Here is a 22,592-nt window from a genome sequence, read left to right as displayed (position 1 = left end):
ATTTGAAATGTGAACTATGAAATCACAAAATCAAGATCAAAAAAGAAATGACATTTATCCCATCATAATCACTTATCTCAAAAATCTCGTCTCCCCATTAAAATTCCAACTGACTCTTAAATCACTCTAATTTCTGTTTCATTACTCAAATTCACATCCATCTGAAGAGTTTATTAGTTTGTGAATGAAACCTTTGATATCGGCCCTCTATTTCTCTTTGAACAATTCAAACAAATCCTTTCTTATCTCACTGCTGCAGCTAGTCTTTAACTAACATGCTGCATGACTCTGATCTACATGATTTCCTAAACTTATATAGGTACGAAAGAGAAAGTGTTTTTAAACAATTTTTACATAGATTTCCTTCCAAAAATGAATACCCTCCCAGGAACAATGCTAGAAGTTGAATCCACTAAAGATGTAAAGGTATGAGTAAAGGTGAACATAAAATTGAAAGCTCACAACAAATCTAAATGCACAGCTTTGTTCGAGAGCTTCCATAGGTGCAATAGCCAAACTTATCTGAGTCAAGGCTATTCTAACTTGGCTCTACGCTGTGGACTGAAGCCAATATTTATTCCACACCATCTCACTTTTGCAATCTGTGATTAAAATGTATATTAACCTTTTTTTTTGGAATTTGGGTTTTTTTAAAAGAAGAAAAAAAAGAGGTGGGCTTTGGTTAGTCCAGTGAAGGGGTTTTCTTTTTGAAAAGGGCAGAAAGTCAATGTACACTGATCTAATACATATTTTTTAAGAAGGCATGTGACTTCAAATCAGCTGCCTAGAACATTCCCGTGTTAACAGATAAAATATTAAAACTGTTGAATTTATTGCAGAAACAGTACAGTAAATTGACTAGGGCAATTAGGTTAATTTTGACTTCAGAACAGAAAGTCCATGATCTCCATTCATAACAACTTAAAGTTCAGTTCAGAAGGTACAAGAGTTGATTTTGGAAAATCAAGTCAGCTCAGGGGAACTTGTTACCGATGCTGAAGTGTTTTAGTGTGGTCATGTAGCCTTTGAGTTGTTAGAACTGATAAATTTAAGCAGATACGTTATAAATTCATGTCAGTAGAATTAAAGGAAATAAAAAATCTCTGCTTTAAAAAACAGAAAAGAAAATTAAAATCATTAACTAAGAAAATATTTAAACAGTTGAGAAATGGAAATAAAAGAAGGGAAATGGACAGGGGAGGGAGGTGGGTAAGAGAGTGAAAAAGGATGAGCAAGACCATGACTGCAACATAGCAAGTGACAGTGAGAGTAAGCAAGAGATGTGAGCAAGAGGTTGTGTAGCAGGAAAAAGGGAATAATTGGGTGGGAGAGAGGTAGGCGTGGGCAGGCAAGAGGGAGTGGTTGGGCAGGTGAGAGATGACCAATGTGTGAATGAGGAGGAAGGGCTAAGCAGGCAAGAGGAAAGGGGTGGTAGGATTGAGGGAACGGCAAGAAAGAGAGGGAAAGAGAAAGAAAGGGACACTGCAGAAGTCAAAAGTAATGTCACCAAAATGTAAAGGTGGTGGAAAAAGTAAAGTAAAAATGCTAAGGGAGAAGCAACATAAAAATTAAAAAAAAATTCTACATTTGAAAGTCAATTAGTCTTCCTCACATATCTTCGACCATTGTTATCTCCCCTGCTTCATGACCACTGTATCTTGCTGACAGAGCACACTATCAGTATGGTGCAATGCACTCTCTATTAACAGCTGCAGTGGTCAAAGCCAATCTTTTTCAAGTAGGGCTTGCAAGGTTTTCTTTAAAATTTTTCCACAAGTAGCCATTCAATTTTGACCAGCCATGAACCAAGTACAGAGCACACTTTGGAAAGAGGATGTTCAGCATTCTGATGCAATGACCTGTTGCCATACAAGAATGGTCAATTCTATGCTCAGGATGACTATATCCTGGAGGGTCTTCTGTTCATGTAGCAGTCCATCAGCTCAAGTGTAGGATCTTCTATACACGGTACTCTTGGTAAGTCTGGAGCTTTCTCAGGTGTTGGCAATAAATCACCCAAGTTTTGCAACTATACAGAAAAGTCAGGTGCATTACTGCTTTGTAGACTGCAACTTAAAAATGTGTGAGGTAAAAACAATGTCTGCAGATGCTGGAAATCCGATTCTGGATTCGTGGTGCTGGAAGAGCACAGCAGTTCAGGCAGCATCCAAGGAGCAGCGAAATCAACGTTTCGGGCAAAAGACCTTCATCAGGAATAAAGGCAGTGAGCCTGAAGCATGGAGAGATAAGCTAGAGGAGGGTGGGGGTGGGGAGAAAGTAGGATAGAGTACAATGGGTGAGTGGGGGAGGGGATGAAGGTGATAGGTCAGGGAAGAGAGGGTGGAGTGGATAGGTGGAAAAGGACTTAAAATTTTGTGTCCATTCATAGGTGAAGACTCATCCAAGTCTTTTTTCCAAAGTAGGAGCTTCCAAAGGTTTGATTACACAGAATCAAGAGCGTCTATAGTTGCTGATACAATAATAGAACCTCTACAGTGCAAATAGAGGCCGATTGAGTTTGTACCTTTGAACAGCATCCCACCCAGACCCATCCTTTCTCCACAACCCCTCATTTCTCCACAGCTAATCCACCTTGCCAACACATCCTTGGACACTAGCTTTGCAAGTCTTTGGATTGTCAGAGAAGACAGGAGCACCTTGCAGAAACCCATATAGACATGGACAGAATGTGCAAGCTCCACACAGTCATCCAAGGCTGGAATCAATCCTGGTTCCCTGGCACTGAGAGACATAAGTGCTAACCACTGTATCGCTCGCTAATCTTCTGAGATTTTAGGAGCAATTAACTGTCACTGGGGCCAACCCAAAGCACTGATATTGTGAGATTTGGTGAGAGTCTGTTTTTGATTGAAGGACAACCTTTGTCTTACTGACATTCATTTGCCTTAGGCTTATAGGTTTCTTTAAATAGTTAAAGGATACCTAGTAACCTCCTTAATTTCCAGTTTGTCCAAAAATGCGGTTACCTATGTTCTGTCCCTGACTAATCATCTCCGACACAAATACCTTCTTATCCAAAGTGTTAAATTTTAAGCTCTTGGATATTTCTAAAGTCCTGTATCACACTCACTCAGTAGGCCTATGTTCAGACTTTAATCACCGTGTGTCCACTTCTGGACTTTGTGATGTGGCTTTATCCATTACTTCACTTCAACCCAGAACATTCAGTTGCATACATTTTATTCACTGGCAAGCCTTTCCCAAAATTCTTTTGTCTTCCTAATACTCTTCCTAGAACTCATCTTCGCAACTAAAGCTTTGGCCAATCCTTCTTCTGACTCCTCTAGATTAGCTTCTCTGCCTATTTCTACTAACAAAACATCTTGTGACCATATAAGTGAAAACTGTTAATTTAATCAGTGCTCATGGTCACAGTGAACGACATTTGGTGGAAATACACCATGCCAGACTAGGGTTGTAACCTGTTTTATGGAAAGGGATCGTTTGAACCAACATAAAATATTACACAAAGATCAGCAAAGATAAATTATTCACGTTTTGAATTCTGTTATCGTTTTTGTGATTATAGGTGCTGGGTAGCTCAATCGGCTAGATGATGAGAGAGTATGGTACATAATGAAAGCAATCGCAAGGATTCAATCCCCACATCATTTGTGCTCATTCACAGAGGCTGCCTCCTTGCCTTAGTTCATGCTTGAAGCTGGATAAACAATTCTCTCTCGAATGGAGAGAAATGCTTATGGTCCAGAATGCACTATTGTTAAATTACTGTTACCAATTTCCTCAGCACTCCAGTTCTGCCTATACAGTCCTATATTCATGCTAAACCCGAACAGTTTAGCAGTCAAAAACTGGACATCAATGAGATACATGGTTAATTTTCAGCAGCACTTCACCACAATGTGTAACCTCATGAATTGTAAGAACTCTCTCTCTCTCTGCCACTGTCGTTAAGTCAAGAATCATCTCTACCTGCACTATTTGGAGTGCAGCAAAATAAGGTGTCACAAGACTGCATACATGCAAAACAGCAGAAACAGCACGTTACTAAAAGAACTAAGTGATTCCACACCCAATAGATCAAAACCTTATAATTTTGTCACACTCAGCCAATCATACAAATCATAAGATGCAAGTTCCCATCATTAATAATGGCAGAGATCAGCATGCGAGTACAAAAGACAAACTGATGCATTGAGAATCATAATCAACCATAAGTATTGAATGGATTATCTTTTGTTACAATTCCTGAGGTTCACAAAGCAAATTATGAGCTGATTTGATTTCTTCCACGTCAAAACGGGGTGGCATGGTGGCTCAGTTGTTAGCACTGCTGCCTCACAGCACCAGGGACCCAAATTCGAATCCAGCCTCAGGTGACTGTACAAACTCCAAACAGATTCTCCCAGTGTCTGCGTGGGTTTCCTCCGAGTGCTCTGGTTTCCTCTCACAGTCCAAAGATGTGCAGGTTAGGTGAATTGGCCATGCTAAATTGACAATAGCGTTAGGTGTATTAGTCAGAGGGAACTGGGTCTGGGTGGATTACTCTTCGGAGGGTCGGTGTGCACTTATTGGGCCAAAGGGCCTGTTTCCACACTGTAGGGCATCTAATCTAAAAAAGATCTTTGTTGGATGTATGGATAAAACAAAGCTTTATGGGCTCTAATAACATCCTGTCTGTGGGCCAAGAAACTGTACTCTAGAACTAGCTGCACCGCTTACTGAAGTGTTTGCTCGAGATACACTAGCGCCGATTCAACAAAAGCCCAGGTATGATGTGCTCACAGAAAAGGCAAATTCAATACCCCATCAGTCTACCTTGATATTCAAAGCAACAGGTCATTGACAGTGCTAGGAAATGACAATCACTGATCAATAACCTACTTAATTTTCAGTTTGAATTCCATAAGGATAATTTTGCTCTAGAATTCATTGCAGTATTGATCCAAACATGATTCATTCAAATAAACAGCCAAATTTCAAAGATGAGGCGAAAGTGAATGCACTTGACATCAAGGCAACATTCTACTGAGTTTAGAGTCAAGGATCCCCTCAGCCAAATAGAAGCAGCACAGAAGAAAGATGGCAAAGATATTGAGGGCCAACACTGCAGGATTTCTTCAGAACAATGTCCTCAATTCAATCATTTTTATTAATGGTTTTCCTTCCAGCACAAGGTCAGAAGTGGGGGGTGTTCACTGATGATAGTAGTGTTCATCGCCAGCTTCAAGAGCAGTTATGGTGTTAGGCAATAAATGCTGGCCCTGCCAGAGATGCCCATACCCTATGGCTGAGAGAAAGTTGCAGAACTGTTCTTGGAGTAGCTGGAAAAACTCTAACATTACTTGGACTTGGTAGGTAGGATGGATAGACAGAAGAAGTGAAAGGATGAGACACTCCAGGTTACTTTAAAACAGATTAAAATAGAACATTCTAATAAAGTGACAAGATGCTGCATAAATTTCTCATTTCTTTAAATGTATTATACAAAAACAAAATGATGGTTAAATAATGTTGAAACATTATAGAAATCTATAATGTAAAACATATTGAGAGACTCTAGATTCAAAGCAGGTCAAGAATTACACTATTGGAACATAATTCTCAAAAGGATGCACTGGAGTGTAGATTGTTTTATATGAAAATTATCAACTTATGTATATACATTGCTCAAATTTACTATTCCAAGTTTTTTTTAAAATGTTGGGTAATCTCACAAAAGCTTGCATAAAATTACTGCATATAAGAAGAGTTACTCTTTCCCAAATTCTTCTCCAGGAAATCTTTAAATATCTCATTGATGATTTGTTATGCAGAGTAGGCTTTTTGTAAGCCAAGACAAAATTAATTCTGGTGTTTAAGATATAAAATTATTAAGCATGTCTTTTTCTGACACTGACTTTTTCTTTATCAATCCTAAAATCGAACATCTACATTTTGCCTGTTGCATATCATGGCTCAAAAGGGGTTGTTTTGGAAATAAAGCCTCACTATTCCTGGAGTAATTTTAAAATCTTTACCTTTATGATAAAATCACCTGATTTTCATATCCAGGTACATAGAAATCATAATCAGATTTTTAAACTCAACAAGTATCACTGTTTATTACGTGCAATTGGACTTTAGCTACAGATAACAGTTATAACCACCAGCATATAACACTATAAATTAAAACTCTAATCCCCTTAACACATTGTGTCAGACATGGAGAGGATAATTAAAAAAAAACAAATTATGTCAAATGCAGACTCTAAGAAAAATGCTTAATTTGGTTTCAATGTAAGGAATTTATGGAATGGGGAAGTAACTTTTAAATCATAGAATCCCTACTGTGTGGATACAGGGCTATTTGGCCTAACAAGTCCACACCGACCCTCCAAAGAGTATTCCACCCAGATCCATTCCCTTACCCTATTATTTTTACATTTCCCTGACTAATGCACCTAACCTACACATCCCTGAACACTAAGGCCAATTTAGCATGGTGAATTCACCTAATCTGCACATCTTTGGACTGTGGGAGAAACTGGAGCACCCGGAGGAAACCCACGCAAACACAGGGAGAACGTGCAAACTCCACACAGACAGTTGCCCGAGGCTGGAATTGAACTCAGGTCCCTCGTACTGTGGCAGCAGTGCTAACCACTGAGCCACTGTGCCACGCAACATGGAAAGATTTTCAGCAAAGTTGTATTTAATACTAGTGACAAAAGGATGCTGACATTTAACTATAGCGTGAACTCCACAGACAATTCTGTGTAGTCTAATATCCTAAGTAATGAGGATTCGTTTGTAATTGGAATGTAAGACAAATGAAATGGTTGAAATAATGAGGGGATGAGGGGAAGAGCTAAGTGCATCTAGAAAGTTGTTAAGCAACGAGGTTGAAGCTCAATTGCACGGAAATACTCAGACTCTAGTAATGTAGCCAGGATAGCCTAAGCATTTTTAACCTCCAAGCCACTGGAATTCTTTTTAAAATCCAAGTAAGTATGCCTCTTTCCTTTGTTCTAAATCTTTGTTGTCCACATACCAAATATATTGAGGTACCCAAAAAAACAATATACTTGAATGTACAAAGCAACCCAGTTTCAAAATATCTATTAACTTGGAAAAGTAAGAGTCTGCAAATCTATTGCCATGAACAAATGACAGGAAAGATTGTAAAACTTTTTTTTTGGAAGCTCACATTACTTCCTTACTTTAATTGAGGGGTATAGCAGGGGCCATATTAAATAGGCCAAGGGATAAGAAAGAGATCAACGATATAGGATTCAAAGCAAACTGCTTACCACATAGTTAAAATATAATATCGCAACTCTTTCTTTAAACGGTAGGTTCCAACTACCTTCAGCAAACAAAAATGGTAGTCATGATTTGGATTAGAGGCTATATTTTTGTTTCACACACATCAATTTATGACATTCAACAACTATGTTCCTCCAAGCTTCCATAAAAGATCTTTCAGGCTAAGGAACAGATATTCAATACTGCTAAATCCTATTCTCTTACTTTCAACCAAAATGCATCAGGATGTTATTAGGAGGCACTTTTATCCCAGCTTTCATCAAGAGGCTAAAACAAAGGCAGAGCATTCACAATGAAAACACTATAAAAAAAATTCCCACTAATTGTGTGATGGTGGTTGCTGTGAAATTTCAACATATGTTGTAGGATCTTTATAGATAACAGATATGGAAAATAAATAAGCATTAAAAATGTCATCTTTTGGCAAGTTTCAGTGTTGCAATATATTGCAGACTAAATCACTTTGTCCATCATGCCTATGTTTGCTCTTTAATCTTCCATCATAGTGCAGCAAACATTTCCTTATCAAATATCTACCCAATTTTCTTTGTACAAGTTATTATTGAATTTCCTTCAACAACTCTTTCAAGGCAATGCATTCCAGATTACAAATTTATTATTTTGCAACTTCTCTCCTCATCTTGATCCGCTTTTGCTCTTTTGCCAATTATTTGATTTCAGAAATCCCTATGAATGTAATTTCTCTTGGTCCAGTGCACTGAGAGCCATTTTATTTCAAGTCCTTCAATAAACCTTCCCATAACCTTTTATGTTTCAAGGAGAAAAACCCCATCTTATTTAATCTGTCCACCAACACATAACTGATCAACAGCAGCTTTAATATCAATCTCAACATCCCTTCTGCACCCTCTCTAAGGTCATACATTCTGAATTATATTCTAATAACACTCACCGGTCTATTCTCACGAGAACCATTTGAGTGAGGTGTAAAACTGTAGCTGCCTCTGAAGCTGTGTCATAAACTGACTCAACAGCTTCATCTGCATCACATGAATAACATGGCAAGAGGTAATTAAAGCAACTGTATGCTTAGCCAACTACCCCTTTTGTGGGCTAGTTACAAATAGTACATATTTCTATGTACAAGTTAAAATTAATAAAGAAGAAAGATGTTGAAAATTATTATGAAAACAAAATAAACTAAGCAAAATTGGTGATTTGAATTGTCTCCAATGTCCTGCACACTATAAAAGAATACAGAATTAATGTTTCTTGCAAGTTGCTCTAAACTAAAGTAGTTAAAAATCACAATACCAGGTTATAGTCCAATAGGTTTATTTGGAAGTACTCGCTTTCAGAGTGCTCCTCCTTCATCAGATAGCTGTGCAGCAGAATTATAAGACACAGAATTTATAGCAAAAGATCACAGTGTTATGCATGCAACTAATATAGCAATCTAGGTCTGTTCAGTACAGGGGAACCTCGATTATCCGAATGAGATAGGCGGGCACTATGTTGTTTGGATAATAGATTATTCCGTTAATCGAATAAATGCTTTTCCTCTGGGGCTCGGAGTTTTTAAAGTCTGCTCCCTGTTCAGGAGACTGCAGCAGCACACGAGTCCCTGCCCCCTGCCCCTGTCCAACACTGACTCCCCCCCGCCCCCGGCCAACACCACCTGCCCCCCAACACTGCCTACTGCCCGCCTCCCCAACCCCGTCCCCTCCACCCCCACCCACCACTGCGCGCCCCCCACCCCCGTCCACTCCCACCCCCTCTACTGGACACCAAGAAGACTGCTGCTGCTGCCGCCTTTGAGGGGTAAGTCTCCAAATTACGTGTGCACGCGCACACACACACGCACACCGTTTTACTGCAACATTTGGAGAGATTGTTCTGGGGAAGGGAGGGTTTTAGTGTACACCCCTGTGTAGAACTCCAGGGAAAGTGTGGGGTTGGGGGGGGTGGGGGGAGAGAAAGAGAGGGCGGGAGGTCAGTCATTTGGAGACGGTGCCTGTTTAATCACTGTAAACAAAAGACGCGATCACTGCTGGAAACACGTCTTTGATGTAATGTTTCTAACAGGACCTCAAGATCTCCTTCGGATAATCTGATTTTTGGATAATTGGTATTCGGATAATCGAGGTCTCTCTGTATATCATATCATATCAGTTGCATGCATGACACTGATCTTTTGCTATAAATTCTGTGTCTTATGATCCTACTCCACAGCTATCTGATGAAGGAGCAGCACTCTGAAAGCAAGTACTTCCAAATAAACCTGTTGAACGATAACCTGGCAACGAGAGAGTTTTAATTTTGTCCACCCAACACAAACCCTTATTAGTTCTACATCACAGCTACCAACAAGTAAACTAATGTAGCCATAATTCTTTGTTGCAATTCATGGAATTGGGTGTGAACTGTGCAGGCAGGCCACTTTGGGGCAAATTACACACTGCCAAAGGTTAAAGGGTACCCATGAGAGTGAGAGAAAGAAAGACAAGTGTTTACACTTTGATTTTGATACAATAATGATTTTTTGCTATCCCCAATGAGACCCCGAAAAGTTATAGAATCCTAAAGTACAGAAACCGGTCCTTTGGCCCAAACTGGTCCATGCTGACCAAAATGCCCACCTGCTCTAGCCCCATTCCCTGCAGATGGCCCATATCCTTCTAAACTTTCCTACCCATGTTTTGTCCAAATGCCCTTTAATTGTTATTAATATATCTGCCTCAATCACTTCCGCTGGCAGCTCAATCCACATGCATACCACCCTCTGTGTAGAGAAGTTGTTCTCAGGTTTTCTTTTATTCTTTCCCCTCTAAAGCTTAAACTAATGTCCTCTAGTTCTCGAGTCACCAAAACTGGGAATAAGACTGAGTGCATTCACCCCATCCATGCTTCTCTTCATCTTATACATTTCTATAAGATTCCCACCACCCCTAGTCTCCTACATTCTAAAGAAAAAATTCCTAGCTTGTCCAACCTCTCGCTATAACTCAAATCATTGAATCCAGGCAACACCTTTGTAAATTTCCTTTGCATGCTTTCCAATTTAATAACATTCTTCCCTTAGCAAGGTGACCACAACTGCAGCGAAGTGCGGCCTCATCAACATCTGTACAACAGCCCAACCTCTATTCCCAATGCTCGACTGATGAAGGCCAGTGCGCCAAAAGCCTTCTTCACTGCCCTGTCTACCTGTGACTTCACTTTCAGAGATCCATGTTCCTGGACTCCAAGGTCCCTCTGTTCCACTACACTACTGAAGGCCCTACTATTCACCATGGAACTCCTACCTTGATTTGACTTCCCAAAATGCAAGACCTCACACTTATCTATATTAAGCTCCATTTGCCATTTCCCCAGCTGATCAACGTCCTGCTGCAATTTCTGATAACCTTTCTCACTGTCCACGATACTGCCCATTTTAGCAGCATCTGCAAAATTACTAATCATGCCTTGTACATTCTCAACCAAATCATTAATACAGATAACAAACAGTAATGGGCCCAGCACCAATCCCTGAGGCACTCCACTAGTTAGAGGCCTCCAGTCTGATAAAAATCCTTGCATTATTACCTTCTGCTTCTTCCCATCAAGCCAATTGTGTATCCAGTTTGTCAGCTCCCCCAAATTCCATGTGATTTAACTTTCCAATGCAGCCTACCATGTAGAACCTTATCAAAGGCCTTACTGAAATCCATACAGACAATGTCTACTGACCTACCCAGTCACTTCATCAAAGAACTCGAGAACAAATTTGTGAGGCATGATCTCCCATGCACAAAGCCATGCTGACTACTCCTAATCAAACCCTGTCTTTCCAAATACATTTTTATCTTATCTCTCAGATTTTCTCAAGTAACCTATCTACCACAGATGTTAGACTTACTGGTCTGCCATTCCCAGGTTTTTCTTTGTAACCCTTCTTGAATAAGGGCACAACATTCGCTACCCTCCAAGTCTTCCAGACCTCACCCATGGCTATTGATGATGCAAAAATATCATCCAGGGCCCCCGCAATTTCTTCTCTAGCCGCTTGCAGTATTCTTGGATATATCAGGTCAGGACCAGGAAATTTATCCACCTTCATACAGTCTAATATGTCCAACACCTCCTCTACTGTAATATGGACTGTCCCCAAGATATGACCACCAACCTCCCCAAGTTCACAATCTTCATGTCTTTCTCCAAGGCAAACACAGTAGACAAAATATTTGTGTTGATTGAAGAAAGGCAACAGCGCAATCAAAATAATAAACACATTACCCCTTTTCAAGGACATTTTGGGCAAATAGAGATCGGTTTTATTTATGCAAAAATTGGGTGTTAAATTAGATTCGCTGTCAAACATTTAGGAAATTAAGTTCAATTACAATTCTGGAATACGTAATGTTATTTCTAACCTTATTTAGGTTTAGGTAAAAATTATTTACCAAATAAAATACTTGTAACACAGGATTGTGACACAATTAGTCCTTGTGTAATCCAGAGTCAAGAATGTGTTGCTGGGAAAGCACAGCAGGTCAGGCAGCATCCGAGGAGCAGGAGAATCAATGTTTCAGGCGTAAGCCCTGATGAAGGACTTAAGCCCGAAACGTCAGTTCTCCTGATCCTTGGATGCTACCTGACCTGCTGTGCTTTCCCAGCAATAAACTCCTGACTCTGATCTCCAGCATCTGCAGTCCTCACTTTCTCCTTACGTAAACCAGCATAACATGGAACTATTGCTACTGACTACCATCCTATCTCATGGTCCTTCACATCAATAACTGCATTAAATATGATTGGCCATAAATGACACCTCTCCAGTTATTTTAATAATAGATCAATTTTAATGCAGAGGATTGATTAATTTATTCTAAAAATATACTAACTTAAAAGCAGTTCCTTGTAATTCTCCCATTAAGAACTCTTTTTCAAGGCTACCTGTTTTTAGATAAAATCTGATGTCTATATTCGCAGGCCAGAAACTCTAAAATCACTTTTTGAAAACTGTCTCATCACAAGTGAGGCACTTCTGACCAATCACTTCCTCCACTAGAGATGCTGACAGCAATTAAATAATGGCTTTACCTTTTTGATGGAAGTATTTCCGATAATAGTAAGCTCCAAGGTCCACATGCTCCACAATGTACCTCTTCACCTTTTCACAATGTACTGCCAAGTTTTCTTTTGATATCTCTAGCACAGCAACTCCTGCATTTGTGCAGTGAGAGCTCAGGGAAAATTCAGATGTGGTTTCAAATCCACTCAGTGATCCAGAATTCGTTCGCGATAGACTTATCTTACGCTCTCCTTCTCCACCAATCTCATTCCTGAAGTATGAACAGCTCAGCACAAGTTCATTGCTTTTCTCATCCCCGTAGTCTACATTGAGATTTTCTTTTGAATTCAGGTCCTCTGTACTACCTGAAGGAGAGCTGAAGCTGATTGAATGGGCCAGTGGACCAGCAGCCAGTGAGGCAGCAGCAGCTGCAGATGCACCTGTCGTGGTGTTCCTCCTCTTAATGACATTGTGCCTGGTTGTCACGGCTTCATTCAAGTCAAAGAGCACACTCTGCACGTCATAATGAGCAAAGCACTTTTGACAAGTCCAACCCTTCACACTGTCTTCTGATTTGCTGTCCTCAAAGTCTGCTGATTTGCCTAGCTCACTTTCACCTTTGGCATTGCGCAATTTGCGAAAAATAGAAGAATCCCCCGTCTCAGATTTCGATCGTCGCTTAAGTGGTTTCTCCCTTTCTTTATGGAGTGGCCTTGGGCTCCCTCGGTGTGAAAAGAAACCATCCACAAAGTCAGATTTGGTGCTTTCAACGTTTGAACCATAGGCTTTACTGGCCTCTGCCTTCAGTAATTCACTCAGTTGTTCTGGTGCTGGGCTTCGCTGATCAGACTGTTCATTTCTATAACCCTTTAGCAAATCAAAAAAACTGTCCCCTGACATTCCATGTTTGTCAATGGAGGAAGTGCTGCCATATTCACGGTGAAGGGCAGTTCCCATTTTATGGCTCAATGCTCCATACTCCTCAGCTCCATCGACATCCAGCTCACTGATGGTAATGTCACTATTACTGCGCTGCCTTATTCTGCGAAGGCCTTTTGCAGGAGACTGAAGGTAACCATCTGGTGTAAGAAATCTAGAATCCAAGTTCTCCATCTCTTGGGCCTTGGGTTGTAGGTAGTCACTGTGTATCCTCCTTGATGCCAAGGACTCCAGAGAATTTTGATTACTTTGGCTCATTCGGCTGTTTGGGCTACCAGAGTGGATAGACATGATTGTGCCATCTGGGCTTCCTGCAGACTCCTGATCACTTGTTCTACACGACTCTTTAGCCATGTCTTTTCTGGGAGGCCAGTCAGCAATCCTTGCTCGAACACCCATTTTAGGCACACCTGGCATTGAACCAACATAGTGAGCACTTTCACTTCGTGGTGGCGGCCCTGTTATACTAGATGAACCAAATGTGCCATTTGGTGTTCGGAAACGACGTGCATAGAAGTCATCAGAACGTGCACCAATAGTTAGTTCAGGCCCAACCGAAGTGGCACCAATACCCACTTTTTCAGTCTGGGATCGTTTTAGACTGGTCATGCTCCACACTGGTTTCTCCCAACAGCTTCTATTAAATGTGCAACCATCTCTTTTGAAAGAAAGAATCTCCTTGAGGACAACCTCCAAGCAATTCAATTTGAAGGATTATGTTGTTTACAAATATCTGTCACTCTGTAGTATCTTTTCACATATGTTCATCTTGGCATTGTTTTTAATTGGGGCTACTGTCAAATGATCCACACATCATCACAAAATGGATTTTAGATGATATAATCACAATTGCCAAGGCTTAAATGAAACCTAAAAAAGAGAACAAAAAAAAAGAAACCGTTATTTTGTATTTACTAAATGTTTTGAAACCTTTAACCTATAAGCAAAATACTACAGATGCTGGAAATCCGATAATTTTTTTTTAGAAATAGCATTTCTGAGATTTTGGAAATGACGACAAAACGTTTGAGAACAAATTCACCAGCTCAGCGAGCAAACTTAGAACTAAAAAGCATATCACTCAGCAAAGGAGCTACTATTTTGGGTCAATGATCGTAGATTGGAACTTGAACAAAATATATTTATATAAAAATTGCTGTTCCGGATGAAGGGCTTATGCCCAAAACAGCAACTGTCTGTTCCTCGGATGCTGCCTGACTTGCTGTGCTTTTCCAGTGCCACACCTTTTGACTCTAACCCTCCAGCATCTGCAGTCCTATGTAAGTAGCTATTTTAATGATCATAAAATATATTGTGGTCCACCTTTCCTCTGATGTCCTCAACTAATTCTCTGATTGAAAAAAGGAAGCAACTTTTGCTTTATAGCGGGTGAACAGCATTAGAATTGAAGATTTTGGTGAACTCAGTAAAGCCAAGGAGATATGCAGCAAGGAATGGGGGGAGAAAAAAAGAAAGAATATTGTAAAATGTAACACAATTGGAACCCAGGATGTAGAAGATAACATCGCTTCATTCTGTAGTAAGTTACATACACCATGTATACAGAGAGGAAAATGCAAACATCACTGGTCCCTTCTGACATTAAAGATCACCAACATGCCATAGAATTGCTACATTTCTTTTTATATACTTTTAGTCTTTTATCACCCAAGCGCTTGATATTTCAGGAACAATCTTTTGCCCATTTGAAATGTTAAGGGGTTAATTTGCTCTGCTGATCTTCAAGAAATTGGATGTCCTGGGGAGTAGGCTGTTATGTTTCTCTATCTTGCAGGTAGAATGAAAAAAAATTACATTGATTCTGAATAGTAAGAGATGGCAGTAAGAACATTGCAGTTAAGATTCTAACTACACCCTGCAGTTTCAAAAAAAAAGATTTACACCAGATCTTGCCATTAAGGTTTGATCTAAATCACATATCACATTTTTTCTGAAAATAATCAAATCACCGCGTGTCTTGAATGACAAATTACTATGGTGGAGTGGCTGGGGTTGTCTTCTGGGCATTCCTGCTGGTGATGTAAAGGGAAGACTGTTCCCTTGTTCAGAGAGGGCTCTTGACATGGCTCTGCGAAGAGTGTTAAGGGCTCCTCCAAAAGCTCATACTTGCTTAATAAATTTTGGCTGTTTACAGAAGTTGACGTATTGCAGTTGCATCACACATACACAGATACGCACACATACACCCACACACCCCCTTACTCACACAGGCATCCTCTCAGAGACTTAGACCACTCTGCACTCATGCACACACATATGCACTCTCTCTGACAGACACTCACAAAACCCCACCCCAGTCACACGCACACACTCCCACATGCATCCCCTCACAGACTTAAGACACTCTACACTCACAACCCCCAACCCAGACAGACACACAGAGCCACATGCACACACATTTTGTGGGGTGAATTTGTACTTGCAAAGTTACATTGTTCTTTGCTCAAAAACTGCATGAATTCATGCAAAACTTTTTAGCTGAGAATCAATCTAAACATCATGGCATTGACAGAAAACACAGGGGGCTAACACCTTCAACACTCTTCAACATACTGTCTAGCTAACACCAATTGTTACAGCTAACTAGAGAATGCAGCTTTTAAAAAAAGGTTTTGTGATTTACATATGAAAGAAGTGAAACTATCATGGTATTTGAACAGATGAAAGACTCAACAGACAATCAAGGTATTTTTCAATGTATAATTTCAGTTACATCACACTAAATGTTTGCTATAAATTCTGTGCCTTACAATTGTGTCCTCCACAATCACCAGATGAAGGAGCAGCACTCCGAAACGAGTGTGCTTCCAATTAAACCTGTTGGACTATCACCTGGTGTTGCGTGATTTTTAAACTTTGTACACCCCAGTCCAACACCGGCATCTCCAAATCATGACTTCTATCGACACCACTAACTGTCAGTTTAAAGTGGAGAGGATCTCCAAGAAGATCGCACATATTAACACAGACATCAAGTTTCTACAGAAATTCAGGCAAGCAGGAAAGATCCCAAAAGGATTAGGGATCACGAACCCACTCAAGTCGACCTACAACACAGATTATGCTGAGAAACTTTGCCACCGCACCTCTCGCAAACTCCTCAATCATCTCGTGCACTAACTCTACAGCAGGCGACGCAACCTTGAAATTCAGATGAAGTCCACACTCTCAACCTGCGCTCAGGATACAGCAGTACAATTACGCGACGTTGCCAAATAGACAAGGCGACAAAACTATACCATGTACATGCACACCAAGAACAAAAAAACTGGAGAAACTTGGCATTCTCACCAGTAATAGCAAAGCCCGCCCTGGCACCACAGTAGACAACATTATCACTGCGGGAAGTCCATTATCATCTTATCAGACCACACCCTTTGACTGGAAGAGATTGAAGTCCTAAGCAGGGATCTCAACTTCTGCCCCACCACCAAAATGGACCCGTTGGTTCTTGCAGCAGACACGGAGGAGTTCATCAGACGAATGAGATTCCGGGAATCCTTTAAAGATGCCAGCAGTGATCCCAATGAGCCCACTGAAAAATTAGAACAGTCATCACAAGGATCTGTAGAGGAGCGACCAAAGGTGTCAACTTGGACTCCACTGGAGGGTCGCTGTCCTGGGCTTGACATGTATGCTCAAACCGTCAGCAAATATATAAATGCCAGATTCATCAGCCGTAGAGCAAAACATCACCCGTTCACAACGCAATGCCATCCAGGCTCTCAAAACCAATCACAACATTGTCATCAAATCAGCAGATAAAGGAGGAGCCATTGTCACTCAGAATAGAACAGATTACTGCAAGGAAGTGTACCGACAACTGAACAACCAGGAATACTACAGGCAACTACCAGCTGATCCGACCAAAGAACACACCGGTGAATTAAACACATTGAAGGGCTAGATCCAAAGTCCTGAACAGAGTTCCCTACGCGGCCTCATCCCACGTACTTCTCATGTAGGCGACTTCTACTGCCTTCCAAAGGTACATAAAGCCAACACACCAGGACGTCCCATTGTATCGGGCAATGGGACCCTGTGTGACAATCTCTCGGGCTGTGTTGAAGGCATCTTGAAACCTATTGTACAGGGGATCCCCAGCTTCTGTCGTGACACTACTGATTTCTTACAGAAACTCAGCACCCACTGACCAGTCGAACCGGGAACATTCCTCGTCACAACGGATGTTTCCGCACTCTACACCAGCATCCCCTACAATGATGGCATCATGGCAACAGCCTCAGTACTCAACACCTACAACTACCAATCTTTAAACACCATCCTACAACTCATCCGCTTTATCCTCGATCACAACGTCTTCACCTTTGACAACTAGTTTTTCATCCAGACACATGGAACAACAATAGGGACCAACTTTGCACCCCAATATGCCAACATCTTTATGTACAGGTTCAAACAAGACTTCTCTACGCAGGATCTCCAACCAACATTGTACACCAGGTACATTGATGACATTTTCTTCCTCTGGACCCATGGCGAGGAGTCACTGGTAAAACTACACAGTGACATCAACAAGTTTCATCCCACCATCAAACTCACCATGGACTACTCTCTACTATCTGTCTCATTCTTGGACACATGCATCTCCAAGGATGGACACCTCAGCACCACACTCTACCGCAAACCCACAGACAACCTCACAATGCTACACTTCTCCAGCTTACACCGAAAACATATTAAAACAGCCATCCCCTATGGACAAGCCCTACGCATACACCGGATCTGCTCAGATGATGGGCACCTGAAGTACTCAGGGATGCCCTCACAAGAACAGGGTATGATGCTCAACTCATCAACCGCCAGTTCCAACGTGCCACAGTAAGGAACCGTAATGACCTCCTCAGGAGACAGACACGTGTTGCAACCAACAGGATGCCCTTCGTTGTTCAGTATTGCCCAGGAGCTGAAAAACTACGCCATGTTCTTCGTGACCTACAACACATTATCAATGAGGATATGCATCTCGCCAAGACATTCCCCACATCTCCACTGCTTGCCTTTAAACAATTGCCAAACCTCATACAAATCAATCATTGCTCGTAGCAAGTTGCCCAGCTTTCAGGACAACTCCATACAACTCTGTCACGGTAAGCGCTGCAAGACGTGTCAGAGTGTGGACATGGATACTACCATTACACGTGGGGACACCTCCCACCATGTATGTGGCAGGTACTCATGTGAGTCAGCCGACGTTCTCTATCTTATACGCTGCAGGCAAGGATGCCCTGAGGCATGGTACATTGGGGAAACCGAGCAAAGGCTATAGCAATGGATGAATGGGCACCGCAAAACAATCAACAGACAGGAGTGTTCCCTCCCAGGTGGAGAACACTTCAGCGGTCCAGGACATTCGACCTCGGACCTTCGGGTGACGATCCTCCAAGGCAGACTTCAGGACAGGCAGCAGCGAAAAGTGGCCGAGCAGAGGCTATAGCTAAGTTCCATACTCATAGGGAAGGCCTCAACTGGGACCTTGGGTTCATGTCACATTATAGGTGACCACCATTGCACCGCGCGCGCACACACAACACACACACACACACACACACACGGATCACTCTGCACTCATGCACACACATATACACTCTCTCTCTCAGACACTCACAAACCCCCAACCCACACACACCCACACTCGCACCCCCTCAAAGACTTAAGGCACTCTACACTCACTACACACACACACACTCTCTCTCACACTCACAACCCCCAACCCAGACAGATACACACACACAGACAGACACAAAGACCCACATGCACACATATTTTGTGGGGTGAATTTGTACTTGCAAAGTTACATTGTTCTTTGCTCAAAAACTGCATGAATTCATGTAAAACTCTGTTATCTCACTTTTTAGATTAAAATCAATCTAAACATCATGGCATTGACAGAGAACAGAGGCTAACACCTTCAACATATTGTCAAGTTAACACCAATTGTTACAGCTAACCAGAGAACACAACTTTTACAAAAAGGTTTTGAGATTTACACATGAAAGTAGTGAAGCTATCATGGAATTCGAACAGATGAAAGACTCAACAGACAATCAAGGTATTCTTCAATGTATAATTTCAGTTACATCACACTGTAAATTTTTGCTATAAATTCTGTGCCTTACAATTGTGTCCTCCACAACCACCTGATGGAGGAGCGGCGCTCCAAAACTAGTGTGCTTCTAATTAAACCTGTTGAACTATAACCTAGCGTTGTGTGATTTTTAACTTTGTACACCCCAGTCCAACACCGGCATCTCCAAATCAAGAAAAAGAACCTAATACATATATAAAATAGCCTACTATTTACAATAAATGATGATTAATTACTGACTTGGAAATACTAGTTCTCTGTTTAAAATATTGAGGAAGGTTCATACTCGGGTTTGAATTTCTGCATTCCAAGGGTTGTGTTAATCCCTTGCATAGTTTAGAACACAACATCTTTGCACTCCACCATCTGAGGAAGCCAAAATAGCATGACTTAAATTAAAAGAAAGCAGTTAGTGGACTGATATTCTATGGTTGCCACCACATAAATATGCGTGAAACAAAAAGCAGGAAACTAAAAAATTAGTGCTGTAATATGCAAAAATATTTTTATGGACAGGTGAAATCTCTAAGTCATTTCTACTGCACAACAAACCACATACAAAGAACATTTCCTTCCCAACACTGATCAATATACGTCCAAACAAGGAATTTGAGCAGTTTGATATGATAGCCAAATCCCAGCAGTACTGGTCAGTTTTTGGTAGTGGTGGAAGGAATGTGAAATGGTTAAATAAAGGCATAAAATATTGATTTGAGCCAAATTCTTTTCTCCGTTGTGAACTAGTACCAATATTTTAAATTAACTACTGACAAAGTGATGACAAACCTTTTGTACAGATAATCAAACTAACACATGAACATTTGTCAGCACTGGGAGCAACAATTAAAAACTGATCCAGTTGAAATATGGTTGCTGACAACATACTGCACACTCCCTAATTCCTTCGTTAATACTGATTAACTGCCTATCCTTACACTAATTTCCAGTCAGGCTTTAGTCAGACTAAACAAACTAAAGGTAGATCACCTGACAACCCTGTTGTTATGGTTTCTGAACAAAATAAGCTGGTTTTGATTCTTTGAATTGCTAATGGTGCCAAAGCGCAGGTGAAAATGCAGTCTTAATTTCAATTGCAATGAATTTTTAAGTTTATAAAATTGAAAACTTATTTGATTCCTTCATTTGCCATATCTACTTTCATACTTCAACACTTTAGATCACAGTTCTATCCAAGTTAAGCACCACTATTTATCTGCAATTAATTCCACTCTTGAGCTGGCAAATTCAGATAATGTTGCAATTTCCTATTTTTTCCTAGATGAGTTGCTGCACTTTGGCAGATCAAACAGACACTAACAACTGCTCCTCTCACCTTACAGAGTCATATAGATGTACAGCACGAAAACAGACCCTTCAGTCCAACTTGTCCATGCTGACCAGATATCCCAACCCAATCTAGTCCCACCTGACAGCACCCGGCCCAAATCTCTCCAAACCCCTCTTATTCATATAGCCATCCCGATGCCTTTCAAATGTTGCAATTGTACCAGCCTCCACCACTTCCTGGCAGCTCATTCCATACACATACCACCTTGTATGTGAAAAGATTGCCCTGTAGGTCTCTTTTATATCTGTCCTCTCTCACCCTAAACCTATGCCCCCTAGTTCTGAACTCCCCCATCCCAGGGAAAATACTTTGTCTATTTATCCTATCCATGCCCCTCATGATTTTGTAAACTTCTATAATGTCACCCCTCAGTCTCCGAGGCTCCAGGGAAAACAGCTACAGTCTATTCAACCTCTCCCGATAGCTCAAATCTTCCAACCCTGGCAGCATCCTTGTAAATCTTTTCTGAACCCTTTCATGTTTCACAATACACTTTCGATAGGGAGACCAGAATTGCATGCAATATTCCAACAGTGGCCTAACCAATGTCCTGTATAGCCAGAACATGACCTCCCAACTCTTGTACTCAATACTCTGACCACCGAAGGAAAGCATACCAAACACCCTTTTCACTATCCTATCTACCTGCGACTCCACTTTCAAGGAGCTATGAACCTGCACTCCAAGGTCTCTTTGTTCAGCAACACTCCCTAGGACCTTACCTTTAAGTGTACAAGCCCTGCTAAGACTTACCTTCCCAAAATGCGGCACCTCACATTTATCTGAATTAAACTTCATCTGCCACTCCTCAGCCCATTGGCCCATCTGATCAAGATCCCATTGTAATCAGAGATAACCTTCTTTCATGTCCACTACTCCTCCAATTTTGGTGTCATCTATACCTCTTATGCTCACAACTAAATCATTTGTATAAGTGATGTAAAATAACGGACCCCGCATCAATCCTTGTGGCCCTCCATTGGTCACAGGCCTCCAGTCTGAAAAACAACCCTCCACCACTACCCTCTGTCTTCTACCTTTGAGCCAGTTCTGTATCCAAATGGCTAGTTCTCCCTGTATTCCATGAGATCTAACCTTGCTAACCAGTCTCCCATGGGGAACGTTGTCGAACACCTTACTGAAGTCCATATAGATCACATCTACCCCTCTGTCCTCATCAATCTTCTTTGTTACTTCTTCAAAAAAATCAATCAAGTTTGTGAGACATGATTTCCAACGCACAAAGTCATGTTGACTATCCCTAATCAGTCCTTGCCTTTCCAAATACATGTACATCCTGTTCCTCAGGATTCCCTCCAACAACTTGCCCACCACCGATGTCAGGCTCACTGGTCTAAAGTTCCTTGGCTTGTCCTTACCACCTTTTTTAAACAGTGGCACCATGTTAGCCAACCTCCAGTCTCAGCAAGAGGCCCAGCAATTACTTTCCTAGCTTCCCATAGAGTTCTAGGATACACTCGATCACATCCTGGAGATTTATCCATTTTTATGCATTTCAAGACATCCAGCACTACTACTTCTGTAATATGGACAGTCCTCTAGATGTCACCATCTATTTCCCTACATTCTACATCTTCCATGTCCTTTTCCTCAGTAAATAATGATGCAAAATACTCGTTTAGTATCTCCCCCATTTTCTGCTGCTCCACACAAAGGCCACCTTGTTGATCTTTGAGGGGCCCTATTCTCTCCAGAGTTACCCTTTTGTCCTTAATGTATTTGTAAAAACCCTTTGGTTTCTCCTTAACTATTCCATGTCCCCTTTTTGCCCTCCTGATTCTCTTAAGTATACTCCTACTGCCTTTATACTCTTCTAAGAATTCACTCGATCTATCTTGTCTATACCT

The 22,592-nt window shown here is 41.1% G+C and overlaps 1 protein-coding gene across 10 annotated transcripts in view; it reads right to left on the bottom strand.

Annotated features, from left to right (window-relative positions):
- The window catches only part of sipa1l1 (signal-induced proliferation-associated 1 like 1), a 415,651-nt gene that overhangs the window by 145,585 nt on the left and 247,474 nt on the right, over nt 1–22,592 (bottom strand). For all 10 annotated transcript variants that reach the window (XM_087990088.1, XM_043698149.2, XM_043698153.2 and 7 more), the window contains one exon: nt 12,337–14,116. In XM_087990088.1, the coding sequence (XP_087846214.1) occupies nt 12,337–13,855 (1,519 nt within the window). In that variant the 5' untranslated portion in view covers nt 13,856–14,116. The remainder of the gene's footprint in view (nt 1–12,336; nt 14,117–22,592) is intronic.

Source organism: Chiloscyllium plagiosum, unplaced genomic scaffold (assembly GCF_037043375.1).
Source record: "Chiloscyllium plagiosum isolate Xiang-an unplaced genomic scaffold, Cpla_swu_hap1 HiC_scaffold_8, whole genome shotgun sequence".
Classification (NCBI taxonomy): domain Eukaryota; kingdom Metazoa; phylum Chordata; class Chondrichthyes; order Orectolobiformes; family Hemiscylliidae; genus Chiloscyllium; species Chiloscyllium plagiosum.
This window is presented reverse-complemented; position numbering and strand designations above follow the sequence as displayed.